The sequence below is a fragment of the Pagrus major genome, chromosome 2 (assembly GCF_040436345.1).
Source record: "Pagrus major chromosome 2, Pma_NU_1.0".
NCBI classification, from domain to species: Eukaryota; Metazoa; Chordata; class Actinopteri; order Spariformes; family Sparidae; genus Pagrus; species Pagrus major.
The window spans coordinates 7668566-7682871 of record NC_133216.1 but is presented as its reverse complement, the minus strand read 5'-3'; the positions used below and the strand labels follow the sequence as shown (position 1 = coordinate 7682871).

The 14306-nt window shown below is 38.3% G+C and overlaps 1 protein-coding gene across 1 annotated transcript; it reads right to left on the bottom strand.

Annotated features, from left to right (window-relative positions):
* Positions 1-4030: 4030 nt before the first annotated feature.
* trpc4b (transient receptor potential cation channel, subfamily C, member 4b) lies at positions 4031-13767 on the bottom strand. Its single transcript, XM_073485370.1, has 10 exons — positions 13390-13767; positions 11428-11946; positions 6667-7003; positions 6312-6451; positions 5582-5892; positions 5282-5477; positions 4978-5172; positions 4735-4776; positions 4533-4622; positions 4031-4438 (listed from the first exon to the last, which is right to left on the bottom strand). The coding sequence occupies exons 1-10, from the start codon at positions 13765-13767 to the stop codon at positions 4031-4033; spliced, it is 2616 nt and encodes an 871-aa protein (XP_073341471.1).
* Positions 13768-14306: the final 539 nt, after the last annotated feature.

Below are 14306 nucleotides of genomic sequence, written 5' to 3'. Positions count from 1 at the left end.
GGCAAAACAGACTATCATTTTGTTTATGCCATTCAAACGTGATTAGATTTAAAAGTGTAGCTATTGTTAGCCGTACAAGTGGGTATTGTTACTCACAGCATACCCAAGTGGCATTAGTTATACCATTCATTCCGCCATATGTTGTTCAACCTCCTAGCTAGCCAGATGTTCCAGATGTGAGCAGGAAAATGTTTTTTTTTTTCTTTTTTTTAAACAATGGGATGTTTAAAAGAGGAAAGACACAGTGCTTGATTCAATACTGCAGCACAGATTTGAAAGTGAAAACCAGTGGCCTTGTGTATTATATTTATGTCTAACCAGTGAGTTTGAAAGTAGAAAAGTTTAAAATATAAGAACATGAATTATTCAGCAAACCACATGTCCATTAAAAAGATGACACTTTCAAGGCAGCAAGCCTCTTATGAACTTGATTTGTCAAGGTCTTTAGAAAAGCACTTACACATAAAATCCCTTTCTGGGTTTCTCATCTCTCCTAAAATCCCAAAGACTGGAATACATTAACTTTACAATCCCCACATTCCAATGAGCAGCCAATTTTCAAACTTGAGACTCTATATTTGCTTCGATGGGGGAAATAATGGCACTCATTAACTACACTACAGCGATAATTAAACGCAGCGTGACTTTTACACTTTGAATCAGAGCTCTCTGCATGAATCAGTCTCTTTCACACACACTGACACACGGGCACAAACACTGCATGTGCCACAAAGAACGGATAAAAGTCAGTTTGGGTACCAAGTACTTTCTGCTCTTTGTATCTTGCTAAAAAAAACCTCCTTTAAAGTGGAAATTGAAGGGAAAAATGTAACAGCAATCTAAATTGAGGGAGCTCTTCGGATATAGTACAAAGACCAAAACATTCTGTTGATTGCCTTTCTAGAGATAGTCTGACTTTCTTGCTCTCGGCTGCTATGGAAACAGAAACATAAAGACTTCCTCTAGCACCCATGTAGCCTGCAGCTTCAAGCTATGAAGGTGTGGAATTAAATATCTGTGCAAATACAATAAAAAACAACTGCTACTACTATTAGTTAATACTGTGCTATAGCAGTTATACAGCAATTACTGCACCTCAAATTAACTCAAATACCTAAAAAACACAATCAACGTAAGTGATTGCAGATTAAAAGCAGTTACATCTTTCATAACATGTAAACAGGTTTAAAAATGTTTCCACTTTGGAAGTAACATTCGTGGGTGCAAGACCACAGTGATGCCATCGTTTACATATCTTAGCCTACAACAGTGCACTAGTCTTTTCCATCACTAGAGGGTGCTTGATGCCTGATAAGTAGGAAAGCTTTGAACCAAGTAAATTATTCTTCCACAGATCATTACAGAGAGCTGAAAAAAAACAAACATAATCACTAGTAAGTGTTAAATCATAAGAGCGGTAAAGCTACTAAATTTAATAATTTAGTTGTCAGCAATCTACATCGAGGTTCATGGAAATCATGTTGGGATTATAAGCCTGCATTAACATGGAAGCAGTATTTTTCTGATGTTGTAGCTGGTCAACGTGGAGCTAGTTTTAACAAATGTTCTTTTGGGCAGTTTAATTTACAACAATGCATCATATGTTCATGCATATCATAGTCTTTTGTACGCCAAGACTTGAGTCCAAGTGGCATACAATAGAAATACTCAAGTGAAGTACAATATCCCACATTGTACTTATGCACAAGTCTTTAGATTAACTTAAATTTAACCTACTAAGTTAATTTACTGTTATCAAATTATATTACTGCTCTTTTGTTGCAAGAGCTAATTTAAATTGGGTTAAAAAGTTAAGCAAATATAGCTAATTGGTTACAGAAGGTTGTGTGGAAGCCTCCCGTTTACTGGAAAAGATTTGACAATGTATAAACAATAGGCATCATATGAATTTTTACACTAATTATGAATTATATGAATAATTGTTACTACAGTCAGGTAGGATATGAATAATGGTACCAAATTAGCATTTATTCTACAAATAAGAGAGTGCAACTGAGCCTTAACTAGTGCTTCTCCTCTGACAGGTCACAAAGTACAAGGGGAAAAACCCTCAGAAGGAGGAAGTCCATGTAAACTGTGTATCTTGTGCACTATGTCAGAGGGACCACTGTATATACAGCCAGAGAGAAGGTAACAAACTATTTACTGAATTTTTCTCTCCAGTAAACAAGATGAAAGAGAATTTCAGAAGTAAGGCAAATCAAGAGACAGGCCAGTTAATGCAAGAGTGCCATTTGTTTTCTCCATCTTTGTGCCATCTTCTCTGTCCTAATGTTAGTATTGCCATTATACATAAAATTGAGAAGTGTTCACCAAGCAAAGAGAAGAGAAACATGTTGCCTTGTCACATGTGCAACAAACACTGCTTTTTGAATAAGTGTTCTCTTTTATTATTTCTTTTTTTCCTTTTATTTTTTTACAGAGTGATGTCATTACAAGTTACAAAATTGCACAGTTAAACACAGGTCACTAGAGGGCCCTCATGCCTGCAAGGTATAGTAGATAGTGCACATGGCTGAGGAACAAATCCTCCAACAAATCATAACTAGACTGCATTGCATGCTTTCTGTTCAAAAGTAGTCAGGACAGTGATGATGGATTAAAAGAGAAGTTGACCAGAATCTCTGAATTAGCTAGGTGCTACAACTGGATAGTTTGTCTAAATTCAATATAGTTTACTCAGGTATTAAATATAATAACATTTCTGTTAATTATGTCTTTCTTTATGATCGATTTTTAGCATTAAAGGACTAGATACTGTCAGCGTATGAGAAGTAATACCTTTTCCACAGAGATAGAGATTAAAGATAGTTTTGCATATCACAGTAAGAGGACAGTGCAAGGTGAAGGAGGAGAGTATAGGCAGCAGGGTGTCAAGGCTCTTTGGAATTAAATGCTCAAAGTAAAACCTGAATTACCAACTTGCTTCACAATTCCCTGAGCATCAAGTCAGCACTCACTGAGGTCAAATCTCACCCAGTACGTGTTCTATTAATCAGAGCTGAATGCATGTAATATAATGTGAGATAACATGTTATTATGCCATTGTATACATTAAAGGATAATTAAATTGAGTATATCATTTAAACCTGCAGTGCAGAACTTTTGTCTCCTCTTTCTGAAAAAAGACCTTTATTCAAACAGGGAAGGGCCAATAAGAGCAAGCTCTCTCTTCAGGGTCCCCTGAAAAAATACATACATCATTTGGATATAATACAATATAATAGAGCTGCAACGAATACGAATAGATGGAATGAATAGTTGTTAAAATTAGTCGATCAAAAGAAAATTAATTGCCATGTCATGAATTGTGCACAAGGGGCCAGCCCATCTCATATTTCACATTTCTGCAGATTATTCTTCTTTTGTGGAACATATTTAAAAATCAGTTTCCCAGTGTCAGTATTAAGATGCTGTTTTTCAAGGACTAGATTGTCCTGGGACTTTGTGCAGTGCAAATTTGATCGATATTTAAAACGACAAGTGAGATGCTCAGGTAGCTTGCCAAGAAGTGCTTTGTGAATGACAGCAGTGCTGTTCTCCCCAACTTTCTCATATAATAAACAATGATGCATTCTAAAGCCATCCCCAGTTATGAACCTAAGGGCAGAATGATAGATCATTCAATTCAATAGAGCATCGAAAGGTTTATGAGTCCAGGCAGGAGAATGCATTACTCTCCTGTAATTATTCTCACTGCCAGATACTGTAGACATGCCTCTGACACCGTAGACCCCCATTTACTCTTATTTGCTCCGTCCCCACAACTGCACACAGAATCCAAATATAAAGACTTAAGTATTCTGTGAAATACACAGATTTGTCTGGCACTGATAGACTTCATCAGCACTGTAGCGGACATTCATTTATATGAAAAAATGTCCTGCACTGCAGGTAACTATAGTACATTTTACAATGGGAGAATTAGTTTACTCCATAAACTATTTTCAACATGTAGATTAGTGAATGGAAATTAAATCTCAAAATGTTTAAAACTTGCAGACATGGCCTAATTTTTATATATTTTTGGCCCATTTTTCACTTTCTTGCTTGCAGCTTTCTGTAGGACTTCCACAACCACCTTCTTAGTCTGAAGTTCTTCGTTTTGTTGATCAGATACCAATGTGTCTTCCTCTGACACTGAATGAATTTCATCACATTTCAGAGAGGGGGGTCTGCTGTGTCTCTGGAGGGGCCCAGATGAGCCCACAGAGCCAGTAGAGTTGGGGACTCCACTCAGCACCAAGGTGGTGGTGGTCAAATCAGACACGCTCAGCCTGTGTTGAGGCTCTTTAGTGGCCAAGTTCGGAGAATATTTGAATGAGTTTCCAGGATAAGCCAAGGTGGAGCTTGCAACTGTACCCTTCATCATTCCAAGGACTTCATAGCGGAAACTGGAGATATCCTGCTTCAGCTCCTGTTGAGAAGCAGAGAGGAAACAACAGCAGAGATTATAAGCAATTAAAAAACATGGGAAATTAAGGTTTCAATACTGAATATTTACATACTACCTTGAAATTCTCTTCTGTCAACCCTTCCTCTGTCTTGGCATCTCTGATCATTGCAGCCACATATCGCTTCATAAGGTTCCTCAAAACCTCCTAAAAAAAATGCACATTCTTTTTTTAAGGCAAACTACAGATTCATTTTTAAATATAGTTTAATAAAAAATACCATAATGTTTTACAGTATCTGTGGAAAAAAAATTAATACCTGATACTCATGGTTTAATCTTACATTTTCAGCTGCACGTCTCTACAATTAAAGAAAATAAAAAGAGCCATTAACAAAGCGGCATGTTATGTCAGTTTGCAATGATAGGGTGACTTTCTTACTTGGTGTTCTATCTTTACTTGAGGTCTTATGATAAACATTATTTTAGTGCATAATACATTTCTGAAGAGAACAGGAAATTCAATTTAGTCTTAATTCTTTTGGAGACTGGAAACTACTTACCCCCAAAGTTTCAAATGTTTCAAGCCTTATTATGGCTGGTCTCTTCAACAAATGCCTCTTTATCCATGAAAATAGATAATAAACAGACTTTGGACTGGGTATTATATTGAATGGAGATGGTAAAGTTCCGCCTTCTTCAAAATAGCTCATCCATAATTTTGTTCTTGCAAATTTCCACTCTATATCTGCATGATCCTGAAAAACAAAACAAAAACAAAACAGCAATTAATCAAAACCTTTTGCAAAGTACTGCAAGACAAATTAGTGTGGCTAAACGATAAAATAGGTAAGCTACACCACTCACAGCAATGTGCTGATAGGAGTTGTTCATCATTGCAATTAGCATGTTGAGAAGCACTACCAGAGAGATGACATTGTACGTGCCAAACATGGTAGTGCCCACAAACTCAGTAAATTCATGTTGTGGTTCCACATTTGTCACATAGAGGGAAATCAGGCCAAAAATAGACCAAAATAATGACTGCAGCGTCTCGAACAGCCTGAAAAGCAAACAACCATACATCACATTATGCGCTATTGAAAAACAAACGTATTAATTATTAATAATACAGATTTCTCAGGAACAACTTATTTGAGAACTTGCGTTGAGAAGGCATTGTTTTGCTGACTGCAGCGAATACCCTTGCATTCACCACCATCTGTTTCATAATAAAAGTAGAGCTGGTTGAGGCCATTGGCGAAGGCTAACAACACTAGACAGTAGATGAAGAGGAACTTAAGGATGTCCAGGAGCATGCGGCCCAGTGAAATCTGTAAGGGGCCCAGATGGGAGTTGGCAGTGAAAAGGCAGATGAGACGCAAGGAACTGAAGATGTTGGCGATGGCAAACAGTGCCTCTGCAACCAAAGTCGGGTGCCACATTTCCCAGCTGCTTCTGGGTTTACTGCAACTGTACTGTAAAAAAGAAAAGAAGGATGAAAATGGCAAATTGGTTTTGATCATGGATTCAAGATTTCCAGTACACTTGAAATATGTTAAATTTCCTTCCTTTTACGTTTCTTTAATTAAAACAGCTACAAGGAACTTGAATTTTTTTGTTGATTCTGGCCATCCCTGTTGACAAAAGCAATATGACCGTCAAAGCCTCACTTGGAAGTGAGTGACAGAAAGAGGCAACATATTTTAAATATTATTTTTCTTGCATCCCCAAAACAACTGTTTGTAATTGTGACTTTTTCATAACCAGTAACACACATCCGGTAATCCATAAGTTCTTTTTCGTACGTTTAAGTAAAAATGCTGGAATCCTTGATACACTGTGTAGATTTGAAGCTGTGGCTGTCAAATACCTAGTGCTGTAAGATGCACAGTACCTTTACATGAGCGACAATCTTCAGTGAAATTGTTGCAAGATACAAGGAGTTCATTATGAAGTCCATCAAGTTCCACCAGTCATCTATGTAGTCTTTGAAGCCACTATCCCACATCTGTTTGATCTCAGTCCATATAAAGCCTTGGAGAAATGAACAAACAACAGAGGTTATTTGTCACTGAAATAAATTATTTGACAAGCATTGTGCAGGTTGTACATTAGCATACATATCACAGTCACAGTAAGCACCTTAGTTTGAATTTTTCAAACGTGTGTGATCACAGTGTAGAGTGTATGATAACATGACATGACATGTTAGTGTCTGTGTATCTGTATCTGTGTGTGTTCATTGTTACCAAGCACCCATGGCAGGATCATCCATTCCACAGTGGTGGGTGGCGGGCCCTGATAGTCCTTCTGTGCAGAGGCTATATGCTGCGAGGCCAAGAAGAGCAGGAAGAGGAAGCTCAGGTAGGAAGAGGTGTGACAGATGAACTTGATAAACGGCTTCCGGATAAATAAGCCATAGCGGCTCTTTGGAGAGATCAGGTAGAAGATGGATAACAGGGGGAAGAGGAGGCCGATGAAGATACATGTGATGAGCTTTGCTGCCCAGTGACGCCTCCTCCAGCCTGGGAACTCATCATACCACCGAGAGGCCAGCAGCTGTTGACAGTTGGGCTGAGCAACAAACTGAGGAGAAGAGAGGGACAAAAAGAGATGTTAACTAAAACTTAAACAAAAATCATCATTTACATGGTTTTAATTTATATATACAAAAGCTTTCTTTTAAACAATAAATATGCAGCTGCAAATAAAACTGCAGACAAAATAGCTTATTCCACCACTGAAAAAAAACATGTATTTTATTGTTATGCTATGATATTTAGTCTACAAGTATGTTGAGTGACTATCCCTTTTTATTTTTTTGACACAAAATAGTAATGTTGATTATTGTTGCCACTGCCACAAAACCAGCGGTATCTGATTCTCAGATCTGATGCTTAGTGGTCCTCAACATACAAAGCTTGTCTGTCCCTTACAGTAAGCTCAAAAGGACATGAAGAACCTTCCTTCAGGGAGCCTAAATAACCCCCTAATTCAGCATGTTGAACAAACAAAGACTCTCAGTTGCTAATTAGAAACAACAGCCCTCCCAGGTATGCCACCTTACCATTTTGATAATGCCTGGACCAAAAAAACCCTTTTCTTCACTCACATGTAGCATAAATTGTTTTCCCCTGCAGTCTCAAACACTCCCAGATTGGATGTTGAAATTTAGAGACAGAGAAGACATGCTTCAACACAGCAGAACACTTAAAGAAATAAGAAAACCGATTGCTCATGCTGTCCATACTATGTCAAGCATAACATCCAATCACAAGCATATTAAAACAATGAGATACAAAATTAATAAGACTTTGTCTCTTGCAAGCATGCAAGACACGAGTTTCAAGTAGATCACTGCCTGCATTTTTTTCTTTTTGTCTTCTATTTTGTTTTTATTTTACTTTTCTCCACAAGCCTAATCCTCTTACCTAGTTGTCACCTCTCATGTTTTTGTATTATGTATTTGTTTGTCTATGTGGTCTATATACTGTATGCATGCACTAATTGGTGAATAAAGGGGGAAAAATGGGCAAACATTTCTAAAGTGTTCTCTAATGCTCTGTTAAGAAGTCAAATCTGTTTGTGAGAGATTTGATATCGGCATCTGCTGGACATCTGTGGATGGTGATGGAAGTTAATCTCTTCTTAACCATGTTACAGCCAAATGGATTCTCATTAAGGTACTATATAGCATTAAATTGTGGTTGATGAGGTCATGTATCAGTGCAGGATCTGATATATTGAACGTTTCCTATCTGTCCTTGTGAGATGTTGACTTGCTATAACATGACTGGAGGCAAAAGGTGACATCTGGCGAGACCAGATTTTGTCTGCGGACATTTTTGGAAGGCGAAAATCACCCCATCCACATGTCACACCACACTCCCCTTCAAAACAAGTGTTAATTTTGTCCTAAGGCACCTTTATACTGATGACACACTGTGTTGTGCAAATCAATTAAGCTATATAATAACATTTGATCAGTTTATATGAACATGATCTAAATCAGTTCCAAAGATAATAATTTAAAATGTTCCTGCAATGGTTTCTAGTAGATAACATTACAACAGATGCATAATGTACATAGACACACAACCCAAACAGCGATGTGATTTTTATATACAACCTAAGTTCTGCACTTTAGTTTAATTAAAACATAACAAGCTATTATCACTCCTGAGTGCAGCAGGTAGCAGGATAATAGTGGAAAAACACTTCTGAATGCATTAAAGGAATATTTTGCTACTAATAATGTGGACAATCACTAAGTGCTGGTGGTCTATGAAGTCCATTAAAATTCTTCAACCACTTTAGTGCATTTTCTTTGAAGAAGTCCAAAATGGCAAGTCATCATAAAGAGCCCAGCTTAATGATGTGTGTTTTTTGTACAGTTGTTTGTCCAAACACACAAATGGACAGTAGCATTCTATATGCCCACAACATACTATACTGGTAGTAGCCTATGCACCAACCTCTGGGTGGCCACTCCTGTGCAGTTAGGTAAGTGCAGAACAAACAATAAACACTCCTACTGTATATTCATTTTACTTACATTCTATGGCTGTCCGGAGGTATGGTTTCAGTTTGGGGGTATCTGATGCACCTCACAATGGCCTACAATGTTGACACTCAAATTCCAGTCTGATCCAAGCATTGGTCAACTCCCCAGAACTGGATCTTGAAATGAAAACTATGCAACTCTCTCAGATTTCTGTTTGTCAGTGTGCTTAGTAATATATAATAAAAGTGACGCCAACACTTGTCCCCCTAATACACATTTTGTACCACCTGCTGTAACAGCGGGGAGCCTGAATAAAAATAGCTCATCCTATGAAGTGGTCTTGGCTCATAGGTAAACAAAAAGTAGTGTTAGCTGTTTTTGTGCAAAACTTGGACAACCACAGATGAAATCACAATGACTAGGTTGTCAGAGGTTGACACATGAAAATCCACTGTTGACAACTGATCATACTGTATGTATATGAGGCATGAATAACACACTAATTCTCATAATTAATTTGGATACACCATTTTGGATAATACAAGAGGTCAATAATCTTAATGTGTTTGCATGAAATGAAAAACAACTCTATGATCATCAAAGTGCATTGACTATAAAAGGAAAACGATTGCTACAGCTAGTGCACAGCTGCACCGTTCCTCAAAACAAGAGCACAAATAAGGAAAAAACATTCAGCTCTCTGTTCTATCAAGTTCATTGATTTATCTTGATTCAGCCTCAATCCAGGCTATAAAAGACCAAATACTTAAATACATAAGATGAGTAGCACACCACTGCAAGGCTTGTATAAAATGTTAATATTTATTATTGCCCCGGAATTTTACTGCATCAAAAATGATCACATTTTTATTTCCAAAGCTCAAGTCAAGTCTTCAGGCATCCATGTGTAAGGAAAAATCTAAATTTACTCCAGATAAGTCTGAGAAGAAATTATGATTAAACTTAATAATAAATAAAGCAATACAGCAATCCAGGGTGGCAAGTGTTCGGTATACAGTACTGTCGCCATGTTATTTTTGAGCCAACAGTATTATTCTGTCTAGTGTTACTTTTACCATTTAAAAAAAGTTTTTTTCTTATTGTAGTGCAGCCTGCTGTCTGTTTCCAAGTGAATATTATATTTTAATGTTTTCTAATTATAGCACTGCAGCACTGTATACGACCAGGTCCTTATTATTTAGGAGCGACGGTAGTAGTAGTAATAGTAGTAGTAGTAGTAGCAGTAGTAGTAGTAGTAGTAGCAGTAGTAGTGGTATTATGTGATCAGTGTTGAATGTAGTCTGAAATCAACTAGAGAAATCTTGTCTAAAACAACCAACAGCCACTGAGCCCTTAAAGTTCAGCTATAAAACCTTTTGCCATGAACAGCAGTTGTGCCAGACAGAGATGCCAACAGTCGCACTGATCTTTCATTCTCACATTGGCAACTATCTCATCAAAATAACAGCAAAGTCAAAACACTGCAAACTGCATGCAATTACTCTTAAATGTAGGCCAAGTTTAAATCTAAACAGAGCTGATGAGCAGTACACAGGTGGCATGAGCTTTTAACTCTGCAAATACTATGTAACGGCTGTATACAAACAACACCCAAGGGCTCTGAACAGTCTCTTTACTGAGTGAAACAAATAAAAGACACATGCTGAAACTCAGTCTGTACTTTATACTGTAGCCTGTTCCAAAAAACCCTGAAATTTATTTACCTTGCATGAACAAAGCCAAAGCTATAAAGCAACATTTCCTGACAGAAGAGAAACAAGATTTTACTCAATGTGTTGGATCACGACCAAAAGTTTCAATTTTCACCAGCTTATAGCAGCTAGCAGCTTGTTGTTGCTGTTTTAAGCAAAAATCCTCACAAATTTTATATATTTACAGATATAATCCATCATCAAGTTCACAAGTAAGCGTATTCTTACTGTTGCTGTGTAATCACAATGTGTAAATTCTTAGTAGCACTATCTAAAAAACAAATAAAATAATGTTTGCATTGCATCCAAAGAAAATGTTGAAAGACCGTAAAACGTTCCCTCCCTTATTAAAATATTATGAGTATGTATTTCAGGGAAGTGGCCATCACTTATTCCATCATTACCCCCAATTATCCAATTGTCATGGGACTGTCTGAGAGGGCTACTGTAATGCATTGCTAAGAGCCAGCCTGACAATTACATGTTGTTCTAATTTCCCAAAGGACATCTCCACCCTTCTTAAGCCATTTACAGCCCATCTTGGCACTGTCTTTGTAATCCAGTCCATATTGTTCAAAGAATTTCATACTTACTCCTATTTGTACTTAGGTTTTATCCACTGTAAATCCTGCCACTTCTCAGTATGTCTGTATGTGCATCAGTGTTATCAAGACAAGACATCTTTGCTCGTGTTATCTTTTTTACTTTGAAGATATCCAGAAAAAAACAGTTGTAGTGCTGTGCCGCTGTAGGCCAATCTGACAATGAGGATAACAAAACAACAAGGAGCTTACCTCTTTCTGGCAGTACTTGATAGCCAGCTTCAGTCGGGCCAGATCATTAGCATTCTCATCCAGCAGAGGGTTGATGTCATCACGGTAGTTGAGGATTATTTCCAACTCTCTAGAGCTTCTGGTCTGGTCCAAGAGGTCCTTTGCAAATTGTTTACACGTATGGGACAGCTCCTCATACTCTGATTTGAACTCATTCTCCACTGTGCTGAGCTCCTTCAGCTCCGAGCTGAGCTGAAAGGCAGTGAGGAAAGGATCCTCGCTGGAGAGGGCGATGAGCGAGGGGCTGGAGAGGGCCTTGTAGATATTGAGACGGGAGCGTGAGTGACGAAGGCCGTCCACGTCTGAACTGGACGCACACTCCACGCAGTTGCAGCGCACAGCATGTGGCTGAGGTATGGAAACACCTCGCTGCACGAGCAGCTTGATGATCTCATAGTTGTTGGTGTGGGCTGCAAGGATGATTGGAGTGATGTCTGGGGTGAAGTCTGAAAACTGTTTGTCCAGGAGAATTGGTGGGACCTTTTCAGAAAGGCAAAGAGAGGAACACACAGATGGACAGACATGAAAATTCACTATAATTTGATCTGATAGTTCACAAAAGAGCACTGCTTATTAAACCCCTCACAGGAATTGAAATTACTGGTTTGAATGGATCTGATTTCATCTGTCTTGTGTCTCTAACCATCTTGTCTAACAGCAAGCACACAGCTAATGGCTTGTGGTTCAGCTGGCCATAAAATATCTTCCTGGTTGGAAGCAACAACATCCTTTATTCTTTTCCCAACTCTTCACAGAGTACACCAAGTCCATTACAGTGAGACCCAGCAGCGTCAAAACACAAATTTACAAAAAATGTCAAGAATTCATTTGAAAGCAACCAGGGGCTTTTATTTAACTGGCTGGTACACAAACTGTGGACTTTTTGTTGTAAAAGCTGCAGCAAAAAAGACAGCACATCGAAGAACATCAGCTTTCAGTCAGAAAATAACATTGGATTCTTAAAATAACCTCAGTCATGCCTTAAACTAAGAGACAGAGGAAAGCATAAGGGATGACTTGATTCATGGAAAAGAATAACCTAATATTAACAGATAGCAACAAACAAGCCACATTGTCCCCCCTGTTGCTTAACAGGAACGTTAGCGTTACTCATCAAAGCGGATCAAAAGCATCACATGATGCTGTAACTTGTGCCCACTGACTCCTGATAATGCATTTGCAAGCCCCACAGAGACTTTATGAGAAGTGAAAAGAAAACATCACATAAGGGAAAAGAAATCTAAATCATAACACTTATATCCAAACGTTAACATGTTAAGCGATGTCATTGCTTTAACACAGGTTTATGAAAACTCTACACATGTTAGTGACAAATACAAACACAAGTATAGCCTATAGTACATCACATGAGGCATAACTGTTTTGGGTTCATATTCTGTTGCAGAAGAAGATCAAAAAAGGTTTTTGGAAGCCCCATTGAACACAAAAATAATAAAATTAAACTGTCTGAAACTTTGGGAGTATGTGCTTTCAAAGATTTGCTTGATCGGTGTTGCAAACATTTCCAGTGCCTATCTGTTGTTATAGCCTCAAGTGAGTCGCTCAAAATGAATTAAGACTAAATTAAATTTCCTGTTCTCTTCAAAAACGTATTAAGCACTAAAATAATGTTTATCATAAAACCTCTTATTGAGTGAGGCAAAGTAAAGAAAGAACAATTCACCCTATCATTGCAAACTGATGCTTTGTTAATGGCTCTTTTTATTTTCTTTAATTATGGAGACTTGCAGCTGAACATATATAAACCACCAGGTAGTAATTTGTTTTCCATAATATACTCGAAAGTAAATGAACACAAAAATAATGAAATGAAACTGAGGCTAGAGGAGTTAGCAACAGGTCTGTCAGAGAAACACCTGTAGGAATGCGCACTGTAAAAAGGATGTTATTCATCTACAGTACCTGTTTCTCCCCACGTGGCTTCTTGTGGTTGAGCAGCAGCTCCACAGCTCCCACCACTTCTTTGCGGATGGCATGTAGCAGAGCATCACCCACATATACATTATAGCTGAGCAGCAGCTCAATGATCTCCAGGTTCTCGTTATCAATGGCGATGAGCAGCGCCGTGCGTCCCAGGGGGTCGATGCAGTTGATGTTGATCCTGAAGTAGATCTCAGCCTCCTCCAGGGCTTGTTTCACACTGGCATAGTCCCCCTTCTCAACAGCCCCCAGGTAGGCCCTCTCCATGGCAGAGAGCTCAGCCTCGGCCCGCACGATCCGCAGCGGGATGCGGTCCCTGTATGACGAGTTGTCAGCTTTCCTGTAATACAGCTGTGACATGGCTGCTACAGCCACAGTCTCAACTGAGAGCAAGGGCGACATAAGACAAGGAAATGTTAAATCGAGTTTGTAAAGTAGCCTACAAATGTCAAATCTGGACTTTCAAACACTCATTTGAACAATACAATATCATTAAAAAGTTCACATGGTAGGAAGACATAAAAAGAAAACGGAATTGGTTGATATTTTTTGCGGTTGTTCGGCCAAAAAAAGACGCATTTCAGTTTTTCAGTGAACATGTTAAAAACACGCCATGTTTCAACTTAAACGCTCATGAGTAAAATGGATTTTTCGTAAGAAGGAAAAACAATACAATTATTTCACAACAGCTGGCTAAAAGAGACAAATCGCTTGAATCCATAAAGAATCATTTAAACTTTACCTTCCCGGCTGTGATTGACGTGAACCACTCGATGGAGAACCAGACGCTGCAGCTGTCAGAGAGGAAACTTGCGTGGTTGGATCCTCATCTTATCACCCAAGTCTCCTCTGGAGACACTGTTAATGGCATTTCAAGCAATCATCTGCCCACCCCTTTC